The sequence below is a fragment of the Vanessa cardui genome, chromosome 2 (assembly GCF_905220365.1).
Source record: "Vanessa cardui chromosome 2, ilVanCard2.1, whole genome shotgun sequence".
Lineage (NCBI taxonomy): Eukaryota > Metazoa > Arthropoda > Insecta > Lepidoptera > Nymphalidae > Vanessa > Vanessa cardui.
The window spans coordinates 3,551,957-3,575,201 of record NC_061124.1 but is presented as its reverse complement, the minus strand read 5'-3'; the positions used below and the strand labels follow the sequence as shown (position 1 = coordinate 3,575,201).

Here is a 23,245-nt window from a genome sequence, read left to right as displayed (position 1 = left end):
AATAAATTGTGAATTTACTGTAATCAGTGTATATTATGAATTTAAAAATGGTTATTTACTAATGAAAGTTGAAAATAATACTTAATTTATTCAAAAATCCATCAATAAAAATGCATTATTTCAAACGTTCACGTCACGTGACACAAAACGTTCCTGATTGGTCGGGCTCATGATGAAGTCACTTTCTTGTAAACCTTGCTTTTCTACTATATGTACCACGGATTAAAATACAAGAAAGTGACGTCACCGCCCCATTGCAGCTCCATATTGTCCAAGTAGCGTTTTTGCGTGCTATTTAAATATGGAATTTTTAATATGATATTTTTCGGCAAATATGTACTAGAAATGGTTCCTTAACTTCTAGTAAATAATTTTAAAAACTAGTCATATAGCCTATTACTTGATACGCTAGTCTCGGAATCAAGACATTAATCTCAAACCCATTTTTATATATTATCATAAATATAAATGCAACAGTGGTGTGGATTTTATTGAACGACCTTTGTCCGTAGCGGCGAGAAGGTGTGCGAGCGCATGGTGGGCGCGCTCATCAGCGTGAGCGGCACGACGTGCGCGCCGGTGCTGCTGCGCGAGCTGTGCCGCCTGGCCGACGCGCACGCGGGCGCCGACCACCGACACCTGTTCCCCGCCGCACTCGGCTGGCTATCCACCTGGTATACCATACAATCACAGACAATTACGATTTTAATTGTTTTTGTTTTTAAATAATCATCTTAAGTCTTTCCAATACGATAGAATTTAACAAATATTAATAATAATTTGAATTCTGCAATAGTGTGGAGAACCTCAGCAGTTCTGAGGTGTTAGAGAAGTTGGAAGAAGGCCAAACAGACGCTAATATAACGTCGCAGATAGAATCAGCTTGTGTCCTCCTATCTTATCTGACCGACGCATTGCATACTATTGGTTCCTCTCAGCCTCATAGTAAGTATATGGTCTTTCCTAATTAATCTTTCTTTAAGTGTTATATATACAAAGTGTATAGTGTAAGTGTATCAACTAACAAGTAAAATGTATTTATAAAAATAAATATTATTGCAGCTTGGCGATCTGTTAGTCCCACGTGGGAATCTCCATCAGATCTTGGATTTGACTTAGATTACGCAGACGAACAACAAGACGAAGATGATACGAGTGCTGATGATTCCGTATGTACCTTTGAAATTCATAATACTTAAATTAGCGATTAAATCCTACTGATTTAATGCTGAATAGATTTTAAATAAAAAAAAATCAGTATATATTTGAGAGAAAAACACTTTAATTTACTTACCCTTTTCTCGTAGGATGAAGATGCCATGCTGCAGTACAAACTATGCACGTTCACGGTGACGCAGCGCGAGTTTATGAACCAGCATTGGTATCATTGCCACACGTGCAAGATGGTGGACGGCGTGGGAGTGTGCACGGTGTGCGCGCGCGTGTGCCATCGCGGACATGACGTTTCCTACGCCAAGTTCGGAAACTTTTTCTGCGACTGTGGTGCTAAACCCGATTCTAGGTACATAACTTTTAATATATACGTCGAATTATTTGTTTTTATATTTTACGTCTATGACTAGTTATTCGAACATTATATAATCTATTTAAACTGAAAAACATCTTTTTAGCTGCCAAGCTCTAGTAAAGCGGTCGGTGACGCTTGGTGGAGCCCGCGGAGCTACCACCGGGATGGAAGAAACCCCACCTGCGCCTTCTATTAGACGTCGGCCTTCTAGCCCTACTCCCCCTGCGCTGCTCGCACCTCCACGTCGACCAGTCCTCGCCCACAACATTCAAGGTAGAATAAATATAATAAGAAATTTAACACTCTCTTACTTGTGTTATAAGATTGAAAATGAATGAACAATGGTACGGTGGTGCAGGTTGCCGCTCGTTCCTGCTGTCGTACAACGGCTGGCCCGGGTGCCTGGAGCGCGTGCGGCGGCTGCTGGGCGCGCTGGCGGGCCCCGTGCGCGCGGCGTGCGAGCGCGGCGCCGCGGTGGGCGCGCACGGCCGCGCGCAGCGTGCGCTCGCGCAGCTGCACCTCGGCGAGAAGCGGTTCACGCACACCGACACGCTCATGCTGCCCACGCTGGGTACGGGTTCACTTTTACTACGATATCTTAAAACAATCTCGATTAACACAAATATATGCAATAAACCTGATGATGATAAATGAATGTTAATAATAACCATTCAAGTATGTGTTCAAGTTAAATACTTCTGAGGTAATATATGAAATGCGTTTAAAATGACCTGTGTATCTCTTTTTTTTATGGTGTAGGTTGGCGGACGAGCATATAGGCCACCTGATGGTAAGTGGTCACCATCGCCCATAGACAATGACGCTGTAAGAAATATTAAGTATTCCTTAAATCGTCAATGCGCCACCAACCTTAGAAACTAAGATGTTATGTCCCTTGTGGCTGTAGTTACACTGGCTTCTTTCGGTGTAGGTTCGCAAGAAGGCGCATTCGAGAACGTGCGCATGTCGTACACGGGTGAGAACGGACAAACGATCCGACAGCTGATGTCGGCGCACAAGCTTCGCCGCGTCGCAATGTGCTGCCTCGCCTCGCCTCATGGACGTCGACAGCATCTCGCTGTATCTCACGAGAAAGGTATATTATAACAGTTGTTTTTTTTTTTTTTTTTAATAATTCCTATTTTGTGACATATCATTCTAAATTGTGTTCGTTAATTCTGTTAATAGGAAAGATTACAGTTCTACAACTGTCAGCTTTATTGAAACAAGCCGACTCATCTAAACACAAGCTGACTCTGACTCGTCTCTCTTCTGCGCCTATACCGTTTACCGTGCTCAGTCTCAGTGGAAACCCTTGGAATGAAGACCTGTTAGCTGTGTGTGGCTTAAAAGAATGCCATGTTCTTACGTTTAACAGTGGGGGTAAGTAATAGTCCTGATTCGTAAAATAATACCTAAACTCATCAAAAGTTTAAACTTATATGCTAATCTAATTACATGTGAGCTACACGTTTGATTTTCAAGGCTCTTATATATTTTCGATAGCCGAAATGGCTTATCCGCAATGATGAAACGATGATTCCGCAATTCAAAACCGGGCAAGCACTACCGAGTGAATGTAAATGAGATTTTTACTAAGTATTGGCTCGACATTGAAGTGAACATCTTGAGGACGTCTGCTTGACGTGTCAAATTATTTTTATGTATCGTTGATATCCATCAAAGAGCATTTGGGCAGTGTGATGGAATTAGGTTTAAAACGTATCCCTAAAGAGGAATCCCTCTTTATGGAGACACTTTGACATTAATCTATTAGTGGGACTGGTACTAATACTTTTCTTCTGATTCTGAATTTATATTCCCAGGTGCTGTAGCTGATCACTTTGTTTTGAATACGGGATTGGAAGCAAACAACTACGTGATCAAAGCGATCTGGTTGCCGGGATCGCAAACGCAGCTGGCGCTCGTCACCTCTGACTTCGTCAAGATATTTGACCTGAGCAAGGATTTAAATAATCCGATGCATCATTTCCTTGTACCGAGCGGAAAGGTGAGCTTTTTATCTATAAACAAACCATTATAGGCCATTATTATTATATATAATTTATTTACCATTAGCGACCCGCCCCAGTGTCGCAAGGGTGTAATACTGATTCTAAAACTATCAGTGTTTCTTTACTATATTGTCTATGTATTATATATAGAAACCTTACTCTTGAATCACGCCATCTATTAAAAAAACCGCATCAAAGTCCGTTGCGTAGTTTTAAAGATTTAAAGCATATAGGTAATAGGGACAGAGAATGCGACTTTGTTTTATACTATGTAGTGTGTTTTAATAATAATATCTATTGTAGGTCCGCGACGTTACCTTTGTCAATCAAGAAGACATTATGCACATGTTGTGTATGAGCTCTGCTGGCCACATTTACTGGCAGCCCATGAGCGAAGAGTCTCGGGCCACTCTGGGAACATTCTATGTTACTAACACCCTTGAAGTATTACATCCTGAAATTCAGGTGAGTTTTAAAAACGTAATTAATATCTTATAACTATAAATTAAAAGGTCGAAATATTTTTTGAAACCTACTGAAAATTACTGAAATATTATTGAACTCAGAGGATATTGATATTTGTACCATTTTTTGATATAGGATGTTGCCGGATTGGTTGGAGGTGGTGGTGTGTCGATATACTACTCGCACATACTGAAGATGCTTTTCTTCTCATACGCTCAAGGAAAGAGCTTCCTTGCACCACTAAACACCGTCGAAGACAGCGTTAAAGGTATAATTGTCTCCTTTTTTTTCGGTTTAAAAATCACTTTATTTCTCAAGATTACAATCACTTCGAGGAGAAATAAATAAACTTAACAAATTAGTTACAATTAATATACAGAGTGCGCAAATAAATAGACGGTATTACAAATTGATTAACAAAAACATTTGTGAATATGTAGGTACATTTCAATAATTGTCTTGTTATTGAGAATAGCATAAAGGCCGGTTTACATGTTGTTAGAAATTTTTAAAAACATTATTTTTGAAATATGATTATTTAATAGCATTACCTTTGAAAATGTGATCTTTAAGTATTTTTTTTATAAATATACATACATATATTGTTTTTGCGTTTTTTGCGTTCACTTATATTTATAAGTTTGTAAAGAAAAGGAAGCTGTTGTGTTACAAATCTTATTTTGAGTATTAATCCAGGTGCTCAATTTTTTTGCCTTTTGGCTTTTAACTGACGAATATATTGTTCGCCGGCGATATAGGAACGGCGATGATAACGCTGTCGTCGTCGTCGGCGCAGAAGGAGGGCGGGCGCGGCAAGCAGGGCGGCGTGCAGTCGCTGTGCCAGTGGGCCGAGGTGCCCGGACACCCCGGCCTCGTGTCCGCCGTCATGCAGGCCTCCAACAACCCCGTCGTGCTCATGCTCACTCCTTCCAACATATACGTCCAGGAGATCAAGGTGAGTACACCACATCCACAATATTTTTTCCTATATTCGTTTAAAGTTTTTATTAAATACCCAGCTTGTATACAGCATACAGCATCTACTTAATTGGCCATTTTCTCCATAGGTGGTACCGGCAAAAGCAAAGATAACAGATATGGTAGCCGTCCGCCATTGGTGCGGAGGCGGTGGAGAACAAAAGAGCACGCTTATATTGCTGTGCGAGGACGGTAGTTTGCGGATGTACGCGGCAAACAACGAACAAACTGGTTATTGGTTGTCACCTGCTATACAACCCGTGCACGCACCCAGACGAAGACCGAGACTGCTTACGCATCACACCAAGGGAAAAACGCAACAGGTAATAACATAAAAAATATATTATTTTACTTACAAGATAGAATATATAAATTGCTTAAGCAGTTTATAACGTTGTGACCTCTGACTATTTACTTCCAGGTTGTGACAAAATCGAACATAAATGGAAGTCCACAATTTCCGATTGACTTTTTCGAGCATTGTGTCGCTATGAGCGACATCGAATTCGGCGGCAATGATCTGCTTCAGGTGTACAACACAGCTCAAATTAAACATCGTCTAAACACTACAGGTAAGAAATGCACCATGACAAATATACATATGTTTCAACATTATTAAAAAAACGTTTATTTCAATATTTTCTTTTGTATAGGTCTATATGTAGTATCAACAAAAATGAGCGGCTTCGTAATGGAAGTTGTCAATTCTGATCCCAACATGGTCATTTGTGGAATACGAGTGTTGCTTGGCAATCAAGACGTTGCCAGGACCCCCGCATATGTCGAGGTATCGAAAATGAATTCTTTGCTTTTACATTTAACAAGTAATATTTAGAACTGCATTAATAATGACGATTGTTTTTTCAGATACATGGGAGGTCGATACAAACAATAGTAGTCAGAAACCGTTGGTTTGATATTCCTTTGACTCGTGAGGAGTCTTTGCAGTCTGATAAGAAACTTGTCATAAACTTTGGTCCCTCTCAAGACCCTGATGGTGTTACAATGGTCGATTCTGTAAAGGTATGTTTTAAATAGTATTTACTTTATAATTATATTCTTTTTTTTAAAGATCTGGTTAAATTAACGTTATGTTTTTACTGTAGGTCTACGGCAAAAATAAAGAACAATTTGGTTGGCCAGAGGAAAACGAAGACCCATCTACTTGTGCTTCGTCAAGTAAGGTTGCACAGGTAAAATTAATTTATTTACTAATAATATTCATAAATTTTCATATAAGTGGTTTTTTAATAATTTTAAGTCGTCATACGACTAATTAACTGTTTCATGTAATTTTATCTAGGAATCAGAAAGCAATAGCGGCTCATGGAAGCCGAGTTCCTTGGAGCGCTTAGCGTGCGCGGCTCTCGAAGCGCTGGAGCTCGGCGCCGGCGCGCCCGCCAGCAGCGGAGCAGCCGCAGGGGCGGAGGCCGGCGCTGAAGCTGCTCGCAAGCTGCTGTGTGCTCCGGCCTCTGCCCATTTACACGCAAGAGCGCAATGCCTGCTGCGAGCCGTTCATCAGTCGCAGTATCATCAATTCAAGGCTAGTGACCAATTCTCTACATTATTAATTTATTTCTTATAAGTATTATTAATGTATTTACGCGCTAGCGAGAAGTCAGACTCTCCCAAACGTTTGCACATCAATAGTATGAAAATAGCGATTATATGTAATCCTTTAATAACATGAGAATAACCTAGCAATATTCGTTTTGAATTTTTGACCTAAACTACCGTTCCTGACTAAATCTCTGATGGGAAAATTACATAGCCTTTTAAAACGAATGCGCATAAATTAATGTAAAAATATATATAATGAAATGTCTATTATTCGCAGGACCAAGCCATACTCAAGTACATATCGGTGTCGCTGCGGGAGCTGCGCGACACGGCGGACGCGCGCAACATCGACCCCGAGGCGTACTTCCGCCTCGTGCTGCTGGCGCGCGGCGTGGCCGTGGCGCGCCCGCAGCACCTCGTCAAGTACAGCGCGCCCACGCCGCCCAAGCCCCAAGACGGTATGCCATGCTTATTCATATTTATTACACAGTCTTGCTCATGTAAATCAGTAATCGCCTCATGTAACGGTTCGTTTGCTAAGTGAAAGTGAAAAGGGTTTGTATAGATCAACTTACTACTTCAGTGTTAAATTTCATTGTCATGTCAATTGACTAGAGTAGGGAGGGAAGTTATACGGAGTTTGACTGGGGCAAGATAGTTATTCAACTCATAGACTGGTACTGTGAGTATGAATAGGCTATTTGACAATGCGAAAAATAAATTGTGAATTACTGTAATCAGTGTATATTATTAATTTAATAGTGGTTATTTACTAACGAAAGTTGAAAATAATACTTAATTTATTCAAAAATCCATAAATAAAAATGCAAATTTTCAAACGTTTGTCACGTGACACAAAACGCTTCTGATTGGCCAGGCTAATGATGAAGTCACTTTCTTGTAAACTTTGCTTTTCTGCTATATTTATCACAGATTAAAATACAGCTAAGTGACGTCACCGACCCCATTACAGCACCATATTGTCCAAGTAGCGTTTTTGCGCGCTATTTAAATATGGAATATTTCATATGATATTTTTCGGCAAATATGTACTAGAAATAAAAAACACAACTTTTACTGGGTTCCTTAACTTCTACACAATAATATAAAATTGATTTTAAAAACCAGTCATATAGCCTATTGTGTATAAATCATGTTATTTTGTCTATATTGCTATTCAACTTAAGTTGTGCTTTGTTTTAGGTGACTGGTCAGTGCTCTGGAAATCCGAAGCGCAAGATGAACCGGATCGAGAGCCGCATCTATGCGCACTTCTGAGTAGTGTGCTGTGGAAGCTAACTGCTTGTCGCAGCCAGACCACGGGCCCGCCCGGCATCCTGTCGTACGGCCTGCGGCACGCCGAGCACACGCTACACGCGCTCGCTGACACCATACACGCATTCCAGCTGCATGGCGATTCTGATTGCGTAAGTATTTTAATATTAATGAAATGTTATTTTTTCTTTAAGATGTGTTTAGAATAAATCATAACAAACTCATAGTTACTGGATATTTATAAATGTCATATCATGTACTCAAGTATTGTGTTTTTTCAACAGATTGACTTCGGAAATCAAATCTACTTATCTTTGCTGTTAGCCGAAGATCAAAGTATAAGCTTCGGTGCCAAGGCTGCTCTCATGCGGGTGCTTCGTCCACGTGTTAAAAGACGTAGAGTCTATATACCGTCACCTCCAAATACTCCAGGTAATTTAAAAAGACATTTATTTGTATACAATTGCAAAACAAAGTCACTACTATGCTAGAAATTATAATTAAAATTATAGGTAAAATCAAAGATATTTAATACACAAAGGGGTTTTTCACACGGTTTTGACGTTATTCACTATAGGTGCTGGTTCTTCGGTCACAACAGCTCAGCCAGCCAGCTCAATTACTGAAGCGGCGGTGTCCGAGTCAGAATTGAGCGCAAACCGCGATGATCAACAGGAAAATCAATATATGGATGTAGATGACTCACTGGAACCCATGGTGCTGCTCGCACCTGATGGAGGTTAGTTAAAATATTTATATATAAATCATTTTGAATTGATAAGTATTTTCGTAGAGGCGTTGATGTTATTATTTTTCTACCACAAAATGGTACACAATGATTTATTTAATGTGTTAATGTATGTAATCATTTTATGTGATGAGTTCTTCCACGTTTTCGTTGAGCTTTCTTTTATAGCATTATTAGTAGAATCGTGATGTACAAAATTAAAATTATTGAATATTTACACACACAGGTCTCGAGGCATTGCTGGATATCCCCACGGACGCGGACGACGAGACGATGGTGGAGCTCGCCATCGCTCTGTCGCTGCAGGAGCAGGGCCGGCGCGCGCCGCCGCCCGCGCCCGCGCAGCCGCCCGCCGCCTCCGCGTCCGCCGCGCCGCACGCGCCCGCCTACAGCGACGCCACCGCGTCTCCCAACGGGTACGGTTCGACTCTTCACTCTCTCTCGGGCCGATAGCGTAACTTCACAATTTCTGTATGTTTTGTGATAACCATATAAGTTTCAATTTTTTATGATGGCCATATAGGTTTCAAGATTGTTCCATCACGCTACATAACTAGCAATTGATCAAAGTGGCAGTTTCAACACATCATCGCTACTTCTGAGTTTGTTTTATGGTCTTAAATTTTTCAGATCTGACGACGAGGGCAGTACGGCCGCAACAGATGGCAGTACATTACGTACATCGCCAGCTGAAGCTGGCGGTTCCGCTGCTTCTGATAGCGGTGGTTCCGCAGCTGATAGCATCGGTGGCGTCTCCGGTCGAAGCAGCGCATATGGTAAAATTAACTTAACAGACTTCATATATAATAAATACATAAAAATGAAACAACGAAAAGTATGCTTAAATTGCATTGCGCCTAGTAGTAATAGTTAAGTCGTGTTTGTCTGTAAATAAAATAATCAAAGCGTAACATAATATGCATTGATTTAATTTAGTTGGAAAGCGCTGAGTAATACTGGGCATGGCTTATGAAGATATGTTGACCATGCCACAATACCTAGTCAAAGTAGTTAATTATTTTTTGTAGGAAATGTCTATAGTTAACGTAATGTTTGTAATATATATAATTTCAAATATAGAATAATGTAGCTATAGCGAATTGCACTTAGCGTGAATGTGATGTGCTTGATATTGTTTGTGAGCGTACCTCGTTTTGTAGGCGAAATGTCGGCGCCCTCCGGACAGCCGTGCTCTACTGTCGTTGAAGTGCCGGCGGCGGTCGCAGGCTAGTAGTAGTTTCCTTAATGCCTACATATTTTTTTTAATTCTAAAATATTAATTTAAGTGTTATTAGCTTTCCTTGGTGACATTGTAAAGCAAGATTAAATGTAACAATAATATAAGACAATAAATAATACGTAAAATTAACCAATAGAATGTATGGTAACAGCAGGTCCATCGAGTTCGTCTCAACCAATGGCTTCAACGTCCCGCGCGGTAGAAGTTGAGAACGAAACGAGAAAATTGCACGCACTACGTCTGTCGCTGCTGTCTGCTGCTTTAGATGCTTTACCAACCCTCAGAACTCTACCTGGAGTGCGCGCCATACCTTTTGTACAGGTACGGGCTGTAATATACGACTTAATATTAATTAATAATCAGCGCTGGAAGTTTATGTAACATAAACCAGCATTATAGAAATATAAAAACTTTACTTTTAAAAGTAATCAGTGTCAATTTAAAAAAAAAAATCAATATTTTTGTAGGTGGTTTTAATGCTGGCTGGTGACTTAGACTCGAGCGCGGAAGGTGACCGAGTAGTCCTTGAACGTTTACTCGAGGTGCTCGTTGGTGAACTTGATATTCAACCCGAAGAGCCCACAAGTGGGGAAGATCGCACGGAGAAACGGGAGCTCCAACTAGCTATCATGAGGCTCGAGTTGCTCGTCTCAGAGTTGGACGCACAGGCGATCGAACATTCACCACCTGTACACGAGCGTACTAATAGGAGGGAACTGCAGCTCATCATAATGAGACTGCTCAGTGAGTAGTTTTTAATAGCACTTTATCCGACACAATTTTTTGCTAACTCTTCTCGATAGGAACTACATCTGGAACCTGTTTGAGTTCTGCATTTAACATAAATCGTAAAATGACAATTCAAATGATCAATAGACATCTCAAGGGACTGAATGTTGTCGTAGGTGTGCTAATGGCTCGCTGGAAGACGTGCGGCGCGGGCGGCGGCGGCAGCGTGTCGCGCGGCGAGGTGTCGGGCGCCGCGTGCGCCGCGCACGTGTCGCGCCTGGCCGCCGCGGCGCTGGTGCGCGCGGGCGCGCCCAAGCACTGCTACAACGTGCTCGCCGCGCTGCTGCCCTACTGGAAGGAAAAGACGTCCGGTGAGTTATTACCTAGTGCCTATATGTTTATAACTTGTTTGATAGGAAATGTATTAAAATTACCCTTGTTCTATCTTATATGAAACATCTAAGTAAAGAGCAAGTGATAGACCAAAAATGTAATATTACAATAATCCATAATAGTGGGTACCACACTACCCACTTCTGTAGATTATTTATAAGCAATATTTACAAATTGCATATATTTTGGATTAAAAAGGACAGTTTTCGAAGATTTTATCTTATTAATATTATAAACTAATAATATTAATTAATTTTCTTTAGTTTATAAAAATATTATAAACTAATCAGATGAATTGTATTTTAGATGTAATTTTTGTTTTAGCTTCTGGCACGACTACTACTGTTCAACAGTTACTCAAACCACAACCACCACAACCTCTACCGGACATGCAACCATTTTTTGTCAAAGAGTATGTTAAGAGTGAGTATCCATATTTATTTCATAACATCGTGATTCCGTTCCATAAAAGTTAGAAATGTATATAATTAATATTAATTGGAGATTATTATCACACACTAAGTACCTTTTATGATTAGTGCATATAATAAATTTGTAAATTAATATTCATAGGCCACGCATTGGAGGTGTTTGACAACTATCCTCAACTGGTGATGGAGATGGCTCTGCGGCTCCCGTGCCAAATTCATAAGCATTGTGATCCGAAGCACTTCGATGCACGTTGGCGCACATTACTCTGCGAGTATATGATGAACCAGCAGACACCGCTTAGGTAAATAAATAATTTAATTATAAAAGATCTATGACGTTTTTTTTTGTTTTTCGGTTTTAATGTTATTTATAAATAAGAAAAAAGTGAGATAAAGCTAGAATATTTTATACTGAATAGATGTAAAACTGTATAATTAATGTTTTAATAGAAAACAAGTCCGTAAGCTGCTGCTCTTGCTGTGCGGAACACGCGAGCGTTACCGGCAGCTTCGCGACGTACACGCGCTCGACACGCACCTTAATGCGGCGCGTGCTCTGCTCGCCACTGATGCGGCCTACGATAAGCTAGTGCGGTTGATGGATCACTTGAAGGTAATATATTTAGGTTCAGAAATGAAAATAAAGAAAAAATAAAAAAAATATTCGAATACCCTACGTAATTACATTTATTTATTCTTACTTGAAACAAAAATAACTTACTCTTATCACTTAATTTACACTTCAAATCACATATATTCATATAAAGACTAATTACAACAATAAAGCACTTTTACGAACAATGAATCAACGCACTTCCTATTTGCCATAACGACCACCGAAATCACAATGCCTCGATGGCGGTAGTGCAGCACATTTTATAGTTAATTAAAACATATATCTTATAATATATTATTTTTCTGTGCACTAAAAGTAGTTGTAAATCTGTTTATAACTAGATAATTTAATTTTTAATCCATCATCGCATCAGGCCTGTGCGGAAATCGTGTCGGCGCGCACGGGCAACTGGCAGCACACGTGCTCGACGGAGAGGCGCGAGACGCTGGGCTGGCTGGTGGGGATCGCGCGGCGCCTGCACCCGCACGTGGCGCCCACCGTGCTGCAGCTGCTGCAGGCGGCGCTGTGCGCGCCCGCGCCGCCCGCGCCCGCCACGCCGCCCGGCCCGCCGCCCACCGCGCCGCGCCCTGGACAAGACAAGGTCTGTTTGTTCATTTAATATATTAATTTTATTTTAGTTCCTTAAGTCAATAATAGATGTCGCTGTATGCCAGTTAAATCGCGCTGTCAAGTTATTTTTCTTAGATCTTATACTCGGAAGCGATTTGTATCAGTGTGTAGTTTCCAAACAGATCACGATACACGAGCAATTCGGCTTCAGAGCCGGACACTCGTGCGTCAACCAGGTCCACCGCTTAACGGAAGACATATTAAAAGGCTTCGCCTACAGTAAAGCTACCTCCACAGGAGCTCTATTCTTCGACGTAGCGAAAGCATTCGACAAAGTCTGGCACAATGGTTTATTATATAAACTACACTTACTAGGGCTGCCAGACAGACTCGTGCTCACCATACGAGACTACTTGACGAATCGCACCTTCCGCTACCGAGTTGAAGGAACCCTGTCCTCACCTCGCCCTATCAGGGCAGGAGTCCCTCAGGGCTCCGCGCTATCTCCCATTCTTTACTGTTTATTCACCAACGACATTCCGAAGGCCACTCCAATGGTCAACCTAGCCCTCTTCGCGGACGACACCGCACTCTATACGACCTCAACCTCGACTAAGGTCATCACAAAGAGACTCCAATCCGCAGCCAACGCACTAGGCAACTGGTTTAGGAAATGGAGAATCGAAGTTAATCCGGAAAAAAGTGTAGCAGTACACTTTAGTAGAAACCCCAGTTACATAAAATGGAATCAGGGCCAACCGGGAGACATTAAAATATTCAATAAACCGATACCGTGGAAACCGGAAGCGAAATACCTGGGGGTCACCCTAGACAGTAGACTAACTTTCAAATCTCACGTAACTAGAGTCCGAAACAAAGCAGCGTTCGTACTAGGAAGACTGTATATGATGTTATGCGGGCGGAGTAAAATGTCCCTTAGAAATAAGACGACACTATACAAAGCCTGCATTCGTCCTATCATGACCTACGCGAGCCCTGTCTTTGCTCATATCAAGGCGACGCAAATCAAAAGATTGCAGACCATTCAAAATAGATTTCTCCGCATTGCCACGGACTCGCCGTGGTACATCCGAAATGTAGATCTCCATAAGGACTTCGACATCGATTCGATCGCGAAGCATCTCAAAATACTATCGACGGCGTATTTTGAGAGAGCTAAAGAACACAGCAATCCGCTGATTGCTCAATCGTGCCAATACACCTCTCGAAGAGGTAATATTCCGAATAGACTCAGGCGACCTATGCACGTCCTGAACGACACAGACGATAGCCTCACTATCGCAAACAAACCATTTGTAGGGAATAACACACTACACACCACACACCCACAGCGTTTCCGCCGGCGGAAACGAGGACCCAGTTATGCGACGTCTCGGAGGCGGCCGAGACGTCAGTAAATTCACTCAGTGCTAGAATCACTCCCCACCGATTTCGTTCTGAGCCGAGGTGCGATCTCATAGGAGACACCCTCAGGACGAACTTTAGTTTTAATTTAGTTTTAATTTAGAGCCCCGCGCTCAACCTCAGGGCAGGGGACATTAGTTCTCGCCCGAAAGTCAGGTGACGCTGTGAAGGCCAGTAGGGCCAACAGCAATACACAACACACAAAAAAAAAAAAGTATCAGTGTGAATAAAATTGAGGAGGATAAAAGGAGTTTACATCAAGTGGTGTTGTGTTCCTTACTTTTTGAGTTCCAAAACAAGGTCCATATTATCATTTCATTTCTTATACAATATACATAACACGTTAAAAGGTTCATACTTCATAGTACATTTTTAAATTCTATTATATCTAATTTATTCCCTTCATTATACATTTAGAATGCATCCGAGTGGCCGGATCGCGAGCGAAGCACCGAGAGTGATGCCTTTGTGTCTGACGGATCTAAATTCCAGGAACAGAGAGTTCCACAACTAGTGCAGCAAATATTGAAACAGGTAAAATATGTTACAAAATTAATTGACGATATTTCAATCGTGTTTTAACTTTAATTTCATTTTACAATTATATTTATGCAAATGTAAAGTCTAACAAACATATTGTTTAATTGTTTCAGGTTAATCAAGACGAACTCAAACTCTTTGTAAAAGCATTCCTTTTGGAAACTAATTCGACAGCGGTCCGTTGGCAAGCTCACGCTTTACTTCTCGCTATTTACAAGTAAGTGAATTGTTATCGATAGTTATTTTCAAAAATAAGTTTAAGTTTTGAAGACATGTTTTATAACATTTCTCATGTGTTTCTTCAGCAATTGCTCGCCAACTGAACAAGCTTCGCTTGTTTCTTTGCTGTGGGGCTTGTGGCCGACATTACCCCAATACGGACGAAAAGCTGTCCAATTCGTCGATCTACTTGGTTACTTCACACTGAAAACTCCCAACGTGGATAATGAGGTGAGTTTCTTACGTTTCTTAGTCTTTTAAATTAACAGCTACCAATATATATGTATGTATAAATATATTTGTTCAATCAAAATCAAAATATACTTTATTCAAGTGGGCTTTTTCAAGCACTTTTGAATCGTCATATAACAATTAAGTTAGCTACCACCGGTTCGGAAAGTAGATTCTACCGAGAAGAACCGGCAAGAAACTCAGTAGTTACTCTTTTTCAACATTTAAAAAAAAGTACAGTCATGTGAGTTAATACATTTTTTTAAATTAATATATCCTGCCTGGAAGTCAACAGGTATTAATTCCACGCTTTTTTATCATCTACAAAATCTTGTGTCGAATAATACTCCTTTTTTTGTTGTAAATACATATGTGTTTTCTTATTACATATTATTATACTAATTACAAATAAACAGTTAATTAAGCTGAATCAAGATTATAAGGAATTTTACGCAAAGTAAACGAATAACAATCATGCTCTCGTACAGAAATACATCGGTAGTGCCGTAGAACTACTCCGCAACCAGAACCAGCTGCTGTCGTCCCACGGCAACTCGGCTCTGTACGCGGCGCTGGGCGCGTACGTGGAGCTCGACGGGTACTACCTGGAGTCCGAGCCTTGCCTCGTCTGCAACAACCCGGAGGTGCCTATGGCGACCATCAAACTGCCAACCATTAAGGTTTGTAAACGATTGCCTTCTTTATCACGATTAATGTACTCAGTTCTCTGATCATGAACTGGTATGTTAATATTAATTTATTCTGGACACTTCTATTTGAATATTCTTTCATCAATAATAAAGATTGTTTAAAGTAATAGGATTATAAATCTGGTTGTACAATAAAACACAAGTATTTAAAAAACTAAATAAATATGTATTTAGAGACCGTTAGAATTGGCTAAATTATTTTTAATTATGTTTGTGAATTAATCAAAATTTTATTTTATTATCTTAATATACGCAATATATTATTATAGTATACTATATTAGTATATCTAATTGGTTGCATGTAATAAATATGCTTATAAATATAAAACAAACATTAGTTCGATTTCTAAATTATGTCACAAAATTTATTGTAATCGTAAATGGTGTAGTTAAAAGTGTATTTTGCGAGCACGCTTAGTGTTGTTTATTTTGCATGATCGATGTCAAGTAGAAGTCGCACGTTACCGCTGTCCTTTGAGTCCTTGCTTCTACCAAATAAGAGCTAATCGCATATAACTGGCGCAGATCGACTCGAAGTTCACGACAACGACGCAGATCGTGAAGCTGGTCAACAGCCACATGATAAGTCGCATCAGCCTGCGCATCGGCGACATCAAACGCAGCAAGATGGTGCGCGTCATCAACTTCTACTACAACAACCGCACCGTGCAGGCCGTGCAGGAGCTCAAGAACAAGCCCAGTAAGTACCTGCTGCGAAATAATCGTCAGTAATAGTAGCTGCATGTAACTTTCCCACAGCTGGGCTCCGCTGCCTTTGAAGAGGTTAGGTCTATTTTCCATCGCGTCCGTTCCATTCCACCAGACAGCATTGGTGATCCAATGCTGTCTGGTGAATTCACATGTGGCAGAATTTCGTTGAAATAAGACACATACAGTACGACACAACTTAGATGTCGCATCGGCAAAATTCGTAAAACCGATCACATCCGAATTGAGTACGCTCTCCCAAATTATCAGTATTTATTTCTCACGCGAATATGATCTTTGCACAAACGTAATAACTTGTAATATGATATGACCTAATATATTCGTCAATTTGACGCGTCGATTTACATGCACTTGTTTCCTCTGCCGCGTGAATCTATAGCGACGAATAGCGTCGAATGGCGCGAGAGGGAGCTATTTCTATTGGTTGTGTAAATCGGCAGTAATCGGTTAATTTCATTCCATTGCACTTTCCGATGCTACATCTAATTTGTGTCCTACTATACATTAATTACTCTCAACCGTATAGGTATTTTTTTAATCCACGATATATAGCGAAAAATCTTTATTCCCACCAGGTACCCCACGATACCTCTCTTTTAGTATAGTTATACTATAATTATAATATAAAAACAGTGAATATTTAATATATTCTTCAAGTGTGTATAGTCGAAGCTTCAGTTGTTTGTGAATGCAGCTTAACAGTACTCCCTACAGTACAGTGCTCCTGTCATTGTTACGAACACTTAGTATCTGTCGGTCAAATTGATTGGACGCTAGTGATTATTCTTGACGATTTTAAATTAAGTATTATAACGTCATTACACGATTTAAAAAAAAATGTAAAAAGTGTTCACAATTTTCTTAATTGATCCGCAGGCATGTGGCACAAAGCGAAGCGTGTTCAGCTTCAGTCTGGTCAGTCGGAAGTGCGTGTTGACTTCCCCCTGCCGATCGTGGCCTGTAATCTCATGATGGAGTATGCTGACTTCTATGAAAATCAACAAGCGACTGGTATGTTATATTTGTTCAAAATATTTTACTTATATAATTTAGATTTTGGATTTGTTATTATAATAATTTTCAATTTTCTATAAAAGGCGAATCCCTGCAATGCCCGCGTTGTTCTCAATCGGTACCGGCGAATCCCGGAGTATGTGCTAATTGCGGTGAAAATGTATTCCAGTGTCACAAATGCCGGTAAGCGTAACAATTAAATAGACTGTCGGTCAATGTTTTAGTGATAGTTGCTAGGATAGGCATTATTAATGAAATGTTATTTTTAGTGCCATAAATTACGACGAGAAAGATCCGTTCCTCTGCCATGCCTGTGGGTTCTGCAAGTACGCAAAGTTCGACTACACACTGACAGCGCGCCCCTGCTGTGCCGTGGACACCATAGAGAATGACGAGGAACGCAAGAAAATGGTACAGACCATTGGCGCTCTGCTCGACAAGGCTGACAGAGTATACCGACAACTTATTGCGAACAAACCCATACTAGAGGTATTTATTTAAATTTGTAAATATTATTAGAATTTTCGTCAATCAAGTAAATTTGTCACAGTACAATTTGTCACAGATCTAATACTTTCTGGTTTATTTGTATACTGATTTATTTTTATCTGTCTATATTTGTGGTAATGAGAAAAATAGTTCCCAACGATTGACTCTGAATTATTGTTTTGCTTCAACAGTCACTGGTTCATAAAATAAGCGAGCACCGCGTGGAGGGCCGCGCCGACGAGAACTGCAACGGCGGCGGCGGCTCCTTCGGCGGCGCGCAGATCAACCGCGTCATCCAGACGCTGGCGCACAAGTACTGCGTCGAGAGCAAGGGACACTTCGAGGACCTCTCCAAGATCATACAGAAAGTGCTCGCCTGCAGGTGCGTGTGCTCATGTCTCTGTTACATAAAATTTAACTCTAAACTGTGGTAATCGGTATGTTAATGAATATTATACATTTGTAGAAAAGAATTGGTAGCCTACGACAGATCACAAAGTGAACAACTTGAAGGAGATACTCTGCCAGTGTACGCCGGTTTGGTACAAAACTACGACGGTGATGTCACAAAAGGTATGATAGTCGAACATAACGATACTACATTTACAACTACTTCTGATCATTTCTCATTATTTTTTATTAATATAAAAACTACCATAAGGCCGTAATCACAGAACAATAAAAAAAATTTCATGACCAATCATTTATAGCACATGTGCGAGTAGCTAAAATATTTTAGTTACATTTTCGAATTTTGAGACAGATATATTATTTTGTAAGTCGTTGGGCTACATAAACGCGATCGCCCATTAAACTGAACACAGACTTATAAGTTCCGAGTAAATATTTGGTTCAAAGCTATATAAGAGTGTATTTGCGGCGGCAGAGTGCGGCGGCGGCGGCTGCTACGGCTGCTCGCTGGCGTGCGCCGAGCAGTGCCTCACGCTGCTGCGCGCGCTGGCCTCGCAGCGCGAGCACCGCGCGCGCCTCGTGCGCTTCGGCCTCGTGCACGAGCTCGTGCACCACAACCTGCACCGCGGCACGCCGCAGGTACCAGCCCCTTCATAATAATTCATAAAGATTTTTGACTTTGACTTGACTTGGTGTTGGAATAATACAAAAACTCTCCTCACAATCAATACTTTATCTCTCCTGAAGTGGTTCACGATCCTTCCAATTCGACGATTAAAGTAAGAATGACCATTTCTAGACTTACTCCTAGTATTTAATGTTTAGACGCCCCTCCTTCGACTGTAGCAACATCCGGTTTCGATCCATTTTAAAAACAATTTAGTTTAGTCAAAACCGGATGTTGACAATCAACGCAAATTGTAACAACTATTTAAATCGAATTATTTATGCTGATAATACTTTAATACATTAAAACAATAAAATATGATCATATTAAAATAAATATGCTAACATTGGAGCTATATGAAGTTTTGACTTTTTAAATAACTGAACATTATCTCTGTTTTAGTGTCAAGACGAAGTTCGCTCGCTCATCTGTCTAGTGACTCGGGATAATCTCCCTGCCACGAAGCAGTTATGCTATTTGCTTTCGCAAAGAATTACTCTGTCATTGATGGGTCATGCTGCCTCGCAAGATCACAACAATTCCGTAAGATAATTATGTTTTAATTTTATATGGATACAATGCTCACCTTGTGTAAAGCTATAACTCATATAAATATTTATTACTTTAGGTACGGCCTTTGGTACTATTGCTGGGTGCATTGGTTAAAGTTCAAGACTCTGTGGAGTGTTGGGAAGTAAGATTGCGTTGTATAGTCAAGCTATGGGTTTGGTAAGTATATATTTATTATATAATATATTATATGTTAACTAAATATCAAAAATATATCCTATATTTTTCGTAAAGGTGCTGTCCTCAACTGACGGAAGTTGTAGGCATCCCACCGGCAGCTACAGCCATATTAAAATCTGAGGCACTATCTGGAATACCAGGAATTAACACGTCTTCACCTAACTGTAAGTATGAGTAGAAGATTTTAGTTGAATATACAGATGAAAGAAGTAAAAAAACAATTTATAGCAGTTGGTACTGCATATTATGCTGAGCTACTAGCAAATCGCACAAAATATGTAAATCTAAGGTTTGTTTATCTTTATTCCTACTTCGATTGGAATAGACTATAGAATGATCATGTGAAGCTAGCTCTGGCACCAGCACGCGTTCTGACCTATTGTTTCGTGCGCAGCGCACCAGTTCGCGCTGCAGCAGGTGGCGCTGCCGTGCCTGCGCTACATGCAGGAGCTCATGGTGCCCGCCGCGCCCGCGCCGCCCGCGCCCGCGCCGCCCGCCGACGACCAGCCCAAGGACGATAAGGTACTCATCACACTAGCCACTACCTCATCACTAGAGGACGGCTCTGTGCAAGCACGTCTGGATAGGATAGTGTGGTATTATATCGCCAAACCGGAATATTTAGTGTTCTTGTTGCCGGAATTGCAAAACAATAACAATATTTTTGGTTCACTAATCTATCTTAAGAGTCAAGATGGCCCAGTGGTTAGAACGGGTGCATCTTAACCTATGATTGCGGTTTCAGACCCAGGCAACCACCGCTGATTCATGTGCTTAATTTGTCTTTATAATTCATCTCGTGCTCAGCGGTGAAGGAAAATATCGTGAGGAAACCTGCATGTGACAAATTTCATAGAAATTCTGCCACATGTGAATTCCACCAAACCCGCATTGGAACAGCGTGGTGGAATATGTTCCAAAACTTCTCCTCAAAGGGAGAGGAGGAGGAGGAGGAGGCCTTTAGCCCAGCAGTGGGAATTTACAGGCTGTTTCGATTCGATTCGAATCTATCTTAACATCTTAGATCACAAAGTTATCAGGAATATATTAAAAGCATTGCTACTATTATTGTAACAGGAATCAAGCCAGCCAACAGCGCCTCCACCTATAGTCCTCCAGGCGAATACTGGCAACTTAGTCGTAGATTTATCTGCATGGCTGGCTGGAAGAGTGCCGCACAACCAATGGAGGAAACTGGTTGCTAAGAACGAAATACCGCCCGCCGATACCACTCTACCGACGCGCGACCTACACCTCGCTCACAAGTATCTCGGCAAATGGAAAGAAAAGGTAATCTGAGCTTTATATAATCTACTAAAAATATGTAATGTTTATAATCATTTTAAAATACAACCGTTAAATTTGTGAATGAATTAGTTGTAACAATTAACTTAATTTCGGAGTTGAAAGATTTTTTTACAAATAATTTATTATTCAGTATTTACATGTAAAGTTGGCAGCAATTGATTTTATTTTCGTTTTAAATTACGACCACAAAATGGCGCATATTGATTTTTCAAACCTCTCTTTTTACATTTGATGCACTCACTCATATCCATTAAGCGTGAGTGAGTGAGTGACGCTCGTGGTGCAAGTTTTAGTGTGCGTGAAACGACAATGAGTAAAACAGCACAAAAATGAATATGGAGCCAACGTATATCGTAAATAAAGTTTAAGAATAAGGGCTTGATATCCAAAGTATTATATAGGTGGTGTTTGCATTGTCTAATGATACTCACTCACTGGTTGTTTCGCGTATAATCTATTACACATTATTTACTGGGTATTTGCAGATGCTGTTGTCGCATGGCATGCGTACCATATCGCTGGATGAGGGCGGCTGGCTGAGACCAGTCATGTTCGACCCCAGTTCACGTATCGCACGTGACACTGCTTGCCAGATGGTCAAGTCGCTGTGTGACTCTTACGACAGGACGAAGGCGGTATGAACATACCTTTATTCAACTTTTAATTATTCTTATATCATAATATCTACATATATAAAGCCCAAAATGAATAGTTAGTGCTTAGTTAACATATGACGACCTCCATGATCGAGTGGTGTGTACACCGGTTTTCACGGGTACGCCACTCTGAGGTCTCGGGTTCGATTCCCGGCCGAGTCGATGTAGATTACCATTAGTTTTCTATGTTGTCTTGGGTCTGGGTGTTTGTGGTACCGTCGTTACTTCTGATTTCCATAACACAAGAAACAAGCTGCAGCTACTTACATTGGGTTCAGAGTAATGTATGTTATGTTGTCTATAAAAAAAACAAAAACAAAAACAAGCTTCGTCATTGTAATTGTTCGAATTTATGGTTTTATTAACTATCTTTAAATATTCACAGGTGCTTATATTATTGACGAGCTTCTTACCAGAAGTAGGATCAGCTGGTGAAGCGAGCGAACAATTTCTGCTTCTATACCAAAGTAAGTATATCACTAATGTGAAGTGGATAAATATAAAATTTTAAACAAGTATAACTCATTGCTTAATATTCGGATTTCGTTTAAAGGCCTAGCGTCGGAAGCTCCGTGGAAACAGTTCCTGGCACTGCGGGGTGTGCTGCAACAGATAGCCGATCTGATGACCAAAGAGATCGAACAATTACACCGTCTCGAAGAAACAACTCTTACATCTGATCTGGCTCAAGGTAATGATACACTTTGCTATTACTATAAGTTTTATTGAATTACACTTAGTATGTATTGTTATGTCATACATGAGGGTCATACCTGTTGACTTCCAAGCAGGATATATTAATTTAAATAATTGTATTTAACATGACTCTGTATTTTTTAAATGTTAAAAAGAGTAACTACTGAGTTTCTTGCCGGTTCTTCTCGGTAGAATCTACTTTCCGAACCGGTGGTAGCTTCACTTAATTGTAAAATGACGATTAAAAGTGCTTGTAAAAGGATACTTAAATAAAGTTTATTTTGATTGTTTGATTGAATTGTAACAGAAATAAATGATGTGCGTCAATAATCCAGGCTACGCGCTGAAGCGGCTGACGGAGCTGCTGGCCATGTTCCTGGAGGAGGCGGGCGCGCGGCGCGCCTACAAGACGCGGCTGGTGGGCGCCGTGCTGGGCGGCTACCTGTCGCTGCGGCGCCTCGTCGTGCAGCGCACGCGCCTCACCGACGACACGCAGGAGAAGCTGCTCGAGCTGCTGGAGGAGATGACCACTGGTAACGCGGAACGCCGACACGTCTGTATATAAATAGGCTATTTGACAATGCGAAGAATAAATTGTGAATTATTGTAATCAGTGTTTAAAAATGGTTATTTACTAACGAAACTTGAAAATAATACTTAATTTATTCAAAAATCAGTAAATAAAAATGCATTTTTTCAAACGTTTGTCACGTGACACAAAACGCTCCTGGATTGGCCGGGCTTATGATGAAGTCACTTTCTTGTAAACCTTGCTTTTCTACTATATGTACCACAGATTAAAATACAGCAAAGTGACGTCACCGACCACATTGCAGCGCCATATTGTCCAAG

At 40.6% G+C, this 23,245-nt stretch overlaps 1 protein-coding gene across 1 annotated transcript in view; it reads left to right on the top strand.

Annotated features, from left to right (window-relative positions):
• Positions 1-23,245, top strand: part of LOC124536374 (E3 ubiquitin-protein ligase UBR4) — a 44,486-nt gene that overhangs the window by 12,938 nt on the left and 8,303 nt on the right. Inside the window, exons 31-82 of the mRNA XM_047112907.1 lie at positions 513-674; positions 797-945; positions 1,063-1,169; positions 1,308-1,522; positions 1,632-1,801; positions 1,887-2,099; positions 2,460-2,624; positions 2,717-2,911; positions 3,355-3,539; positions 3,847-4,008; positions 4,144-4,276; positions 4,767-4,963; positions 5,076-5,309; positions 5,408-5,558; positions 5,640-5,773; positions 5,854-6,009; positions 6,093-6,179; positions 6,290-6,529; positions 6,824-7,004; positions 7,750-7,973; positions 8,106-8,253; positions 8,399-8,560; positions 8,796-8,985; positions 9,200-9,345; positions 9,730-9,795; positions 9,961-10,130; positions 10,277-10,553; positions 10,715-10,909; positions 11,256-11,354; positions 11,505-11,664; positions 11,813-11,975; positions 12,352-12,579; positions 14,391-14,507; positions 14,627-14,730; positions 14,819-14,963; positions 15,452-15,643; positions 16,199-16,373; positions 17,279-17,413; positions 17,500-17,599; positions 17,686-17,905; positions 18,097-18,287; positions 18,372-18,478; positions 18,792-18,955; positions 19,386-19,526; positions 19,612-19,712; positions 19,788-19,897; positions 20,128-20,255; positions 20,811-21,023; positions 21,527-21,676; positions 22,083-22,164; positions 22,251-22,388; positions 22,729-22,926. Coding sequence (XP_046968863.1) covers positions 513-674; positions 797-945; positions 1,063-1,169; positions 1,308-1,522; positions 1,632-1,801; positions 1,887-2,099; positions 2,460-2,624; positions 2,717-2,911; positions 3,355-3,539; positions 3,847-4,008; positions 4,144-4,276; positions 4,767-4,963; positions 5,076-5,309; positions 5,408-5,558; positions 5,640-5,773; positions 5,854-6,009; positions 6,093-6,179; positions 6,290-6,529; positions 6,824-7,004; positions 7,750-7,973; positions 8,106-8,253; positions 8,399-8,560; positions 8,796-8,985; positions 9,200-9,345; positions 9,730-9,795; positions 9,961-10,130; positions 10,277-10,553; positions 10,715-10,909; positions 11,256-11,354; positions 11,505-11,664; positions 11,813-11,975; positions 12,352-12,579; positions 14,391-14,507; positions 14,627-14,730; positions 14,819-14,963; positions 15,452-15,643; positions 16,199-16,373; positions 17,279-17,413; positions 17,500-17,599; positions 17,686-17,905; positions 18,097-18,287; positions 18,372-18,478; positions 18,792-18,955; positions 19,386-19,526; positions 19,612-19,712; positions 19,788-19,897; positions 20,128-20,255; positions 20,811-21,023; positions 21,527-21,676; positions 22,083-22,164; positions 22,251-22,388; positions 22,729-22,926 — 8,375 coding nt within the window. The remainder of the gene's footprint in view (positions 1-512; positions 675-796; positions 946-1,062; positions 1,170-1,307; positions 1,523-1,631; positions 1,802-1,886; positions 2,100-2,459; positions 2,625-2,716; positions 2,912-3,354; positions 3,540-3,846; positions 4,009-4,143; positions 4,277-4,766; positions 4,964-5,075; positions 5,310-5,407; positions 5,559-5,639; positions 5,774-5,853; positions 6,010-6,092; positions 6,180-6,289; positions 6,530-6,823; positions 7,005-7,749; positions 7,974-8,105; positions 8,254-8,398; positions 8,561-8,795; positions 8,986-9,199; positions 9,346-9,729; positions 9,796-9,960; positions 10,131-10,276; positions 10,554-10,714; positions 10,910-11,255; positions 11,355-11,504; positions 11,665-11,812; positions 11,976-12,351; positions 12,580-14,390; positions 14,508-14,626; positions 14,731-14,818; positions 14,964-15,451; positions 15,644-16,198; positions 16,374-17,278; positions 17,414-17,499; positions 17,600-17,685; positions 17,906-18,096; positions 18,288-18,371; positions 18,479-18,791; positions 18,956-19,385; positions 19,527-19,611; positions 19,713-19,787; positions 19,898-20,127; positions 20,256-20,810; positions 21,024-21,526; positions 21,677-22,082; positions 22,165-22,250; positions 22,389-22,728; positions 22,927-23,245) is intronic.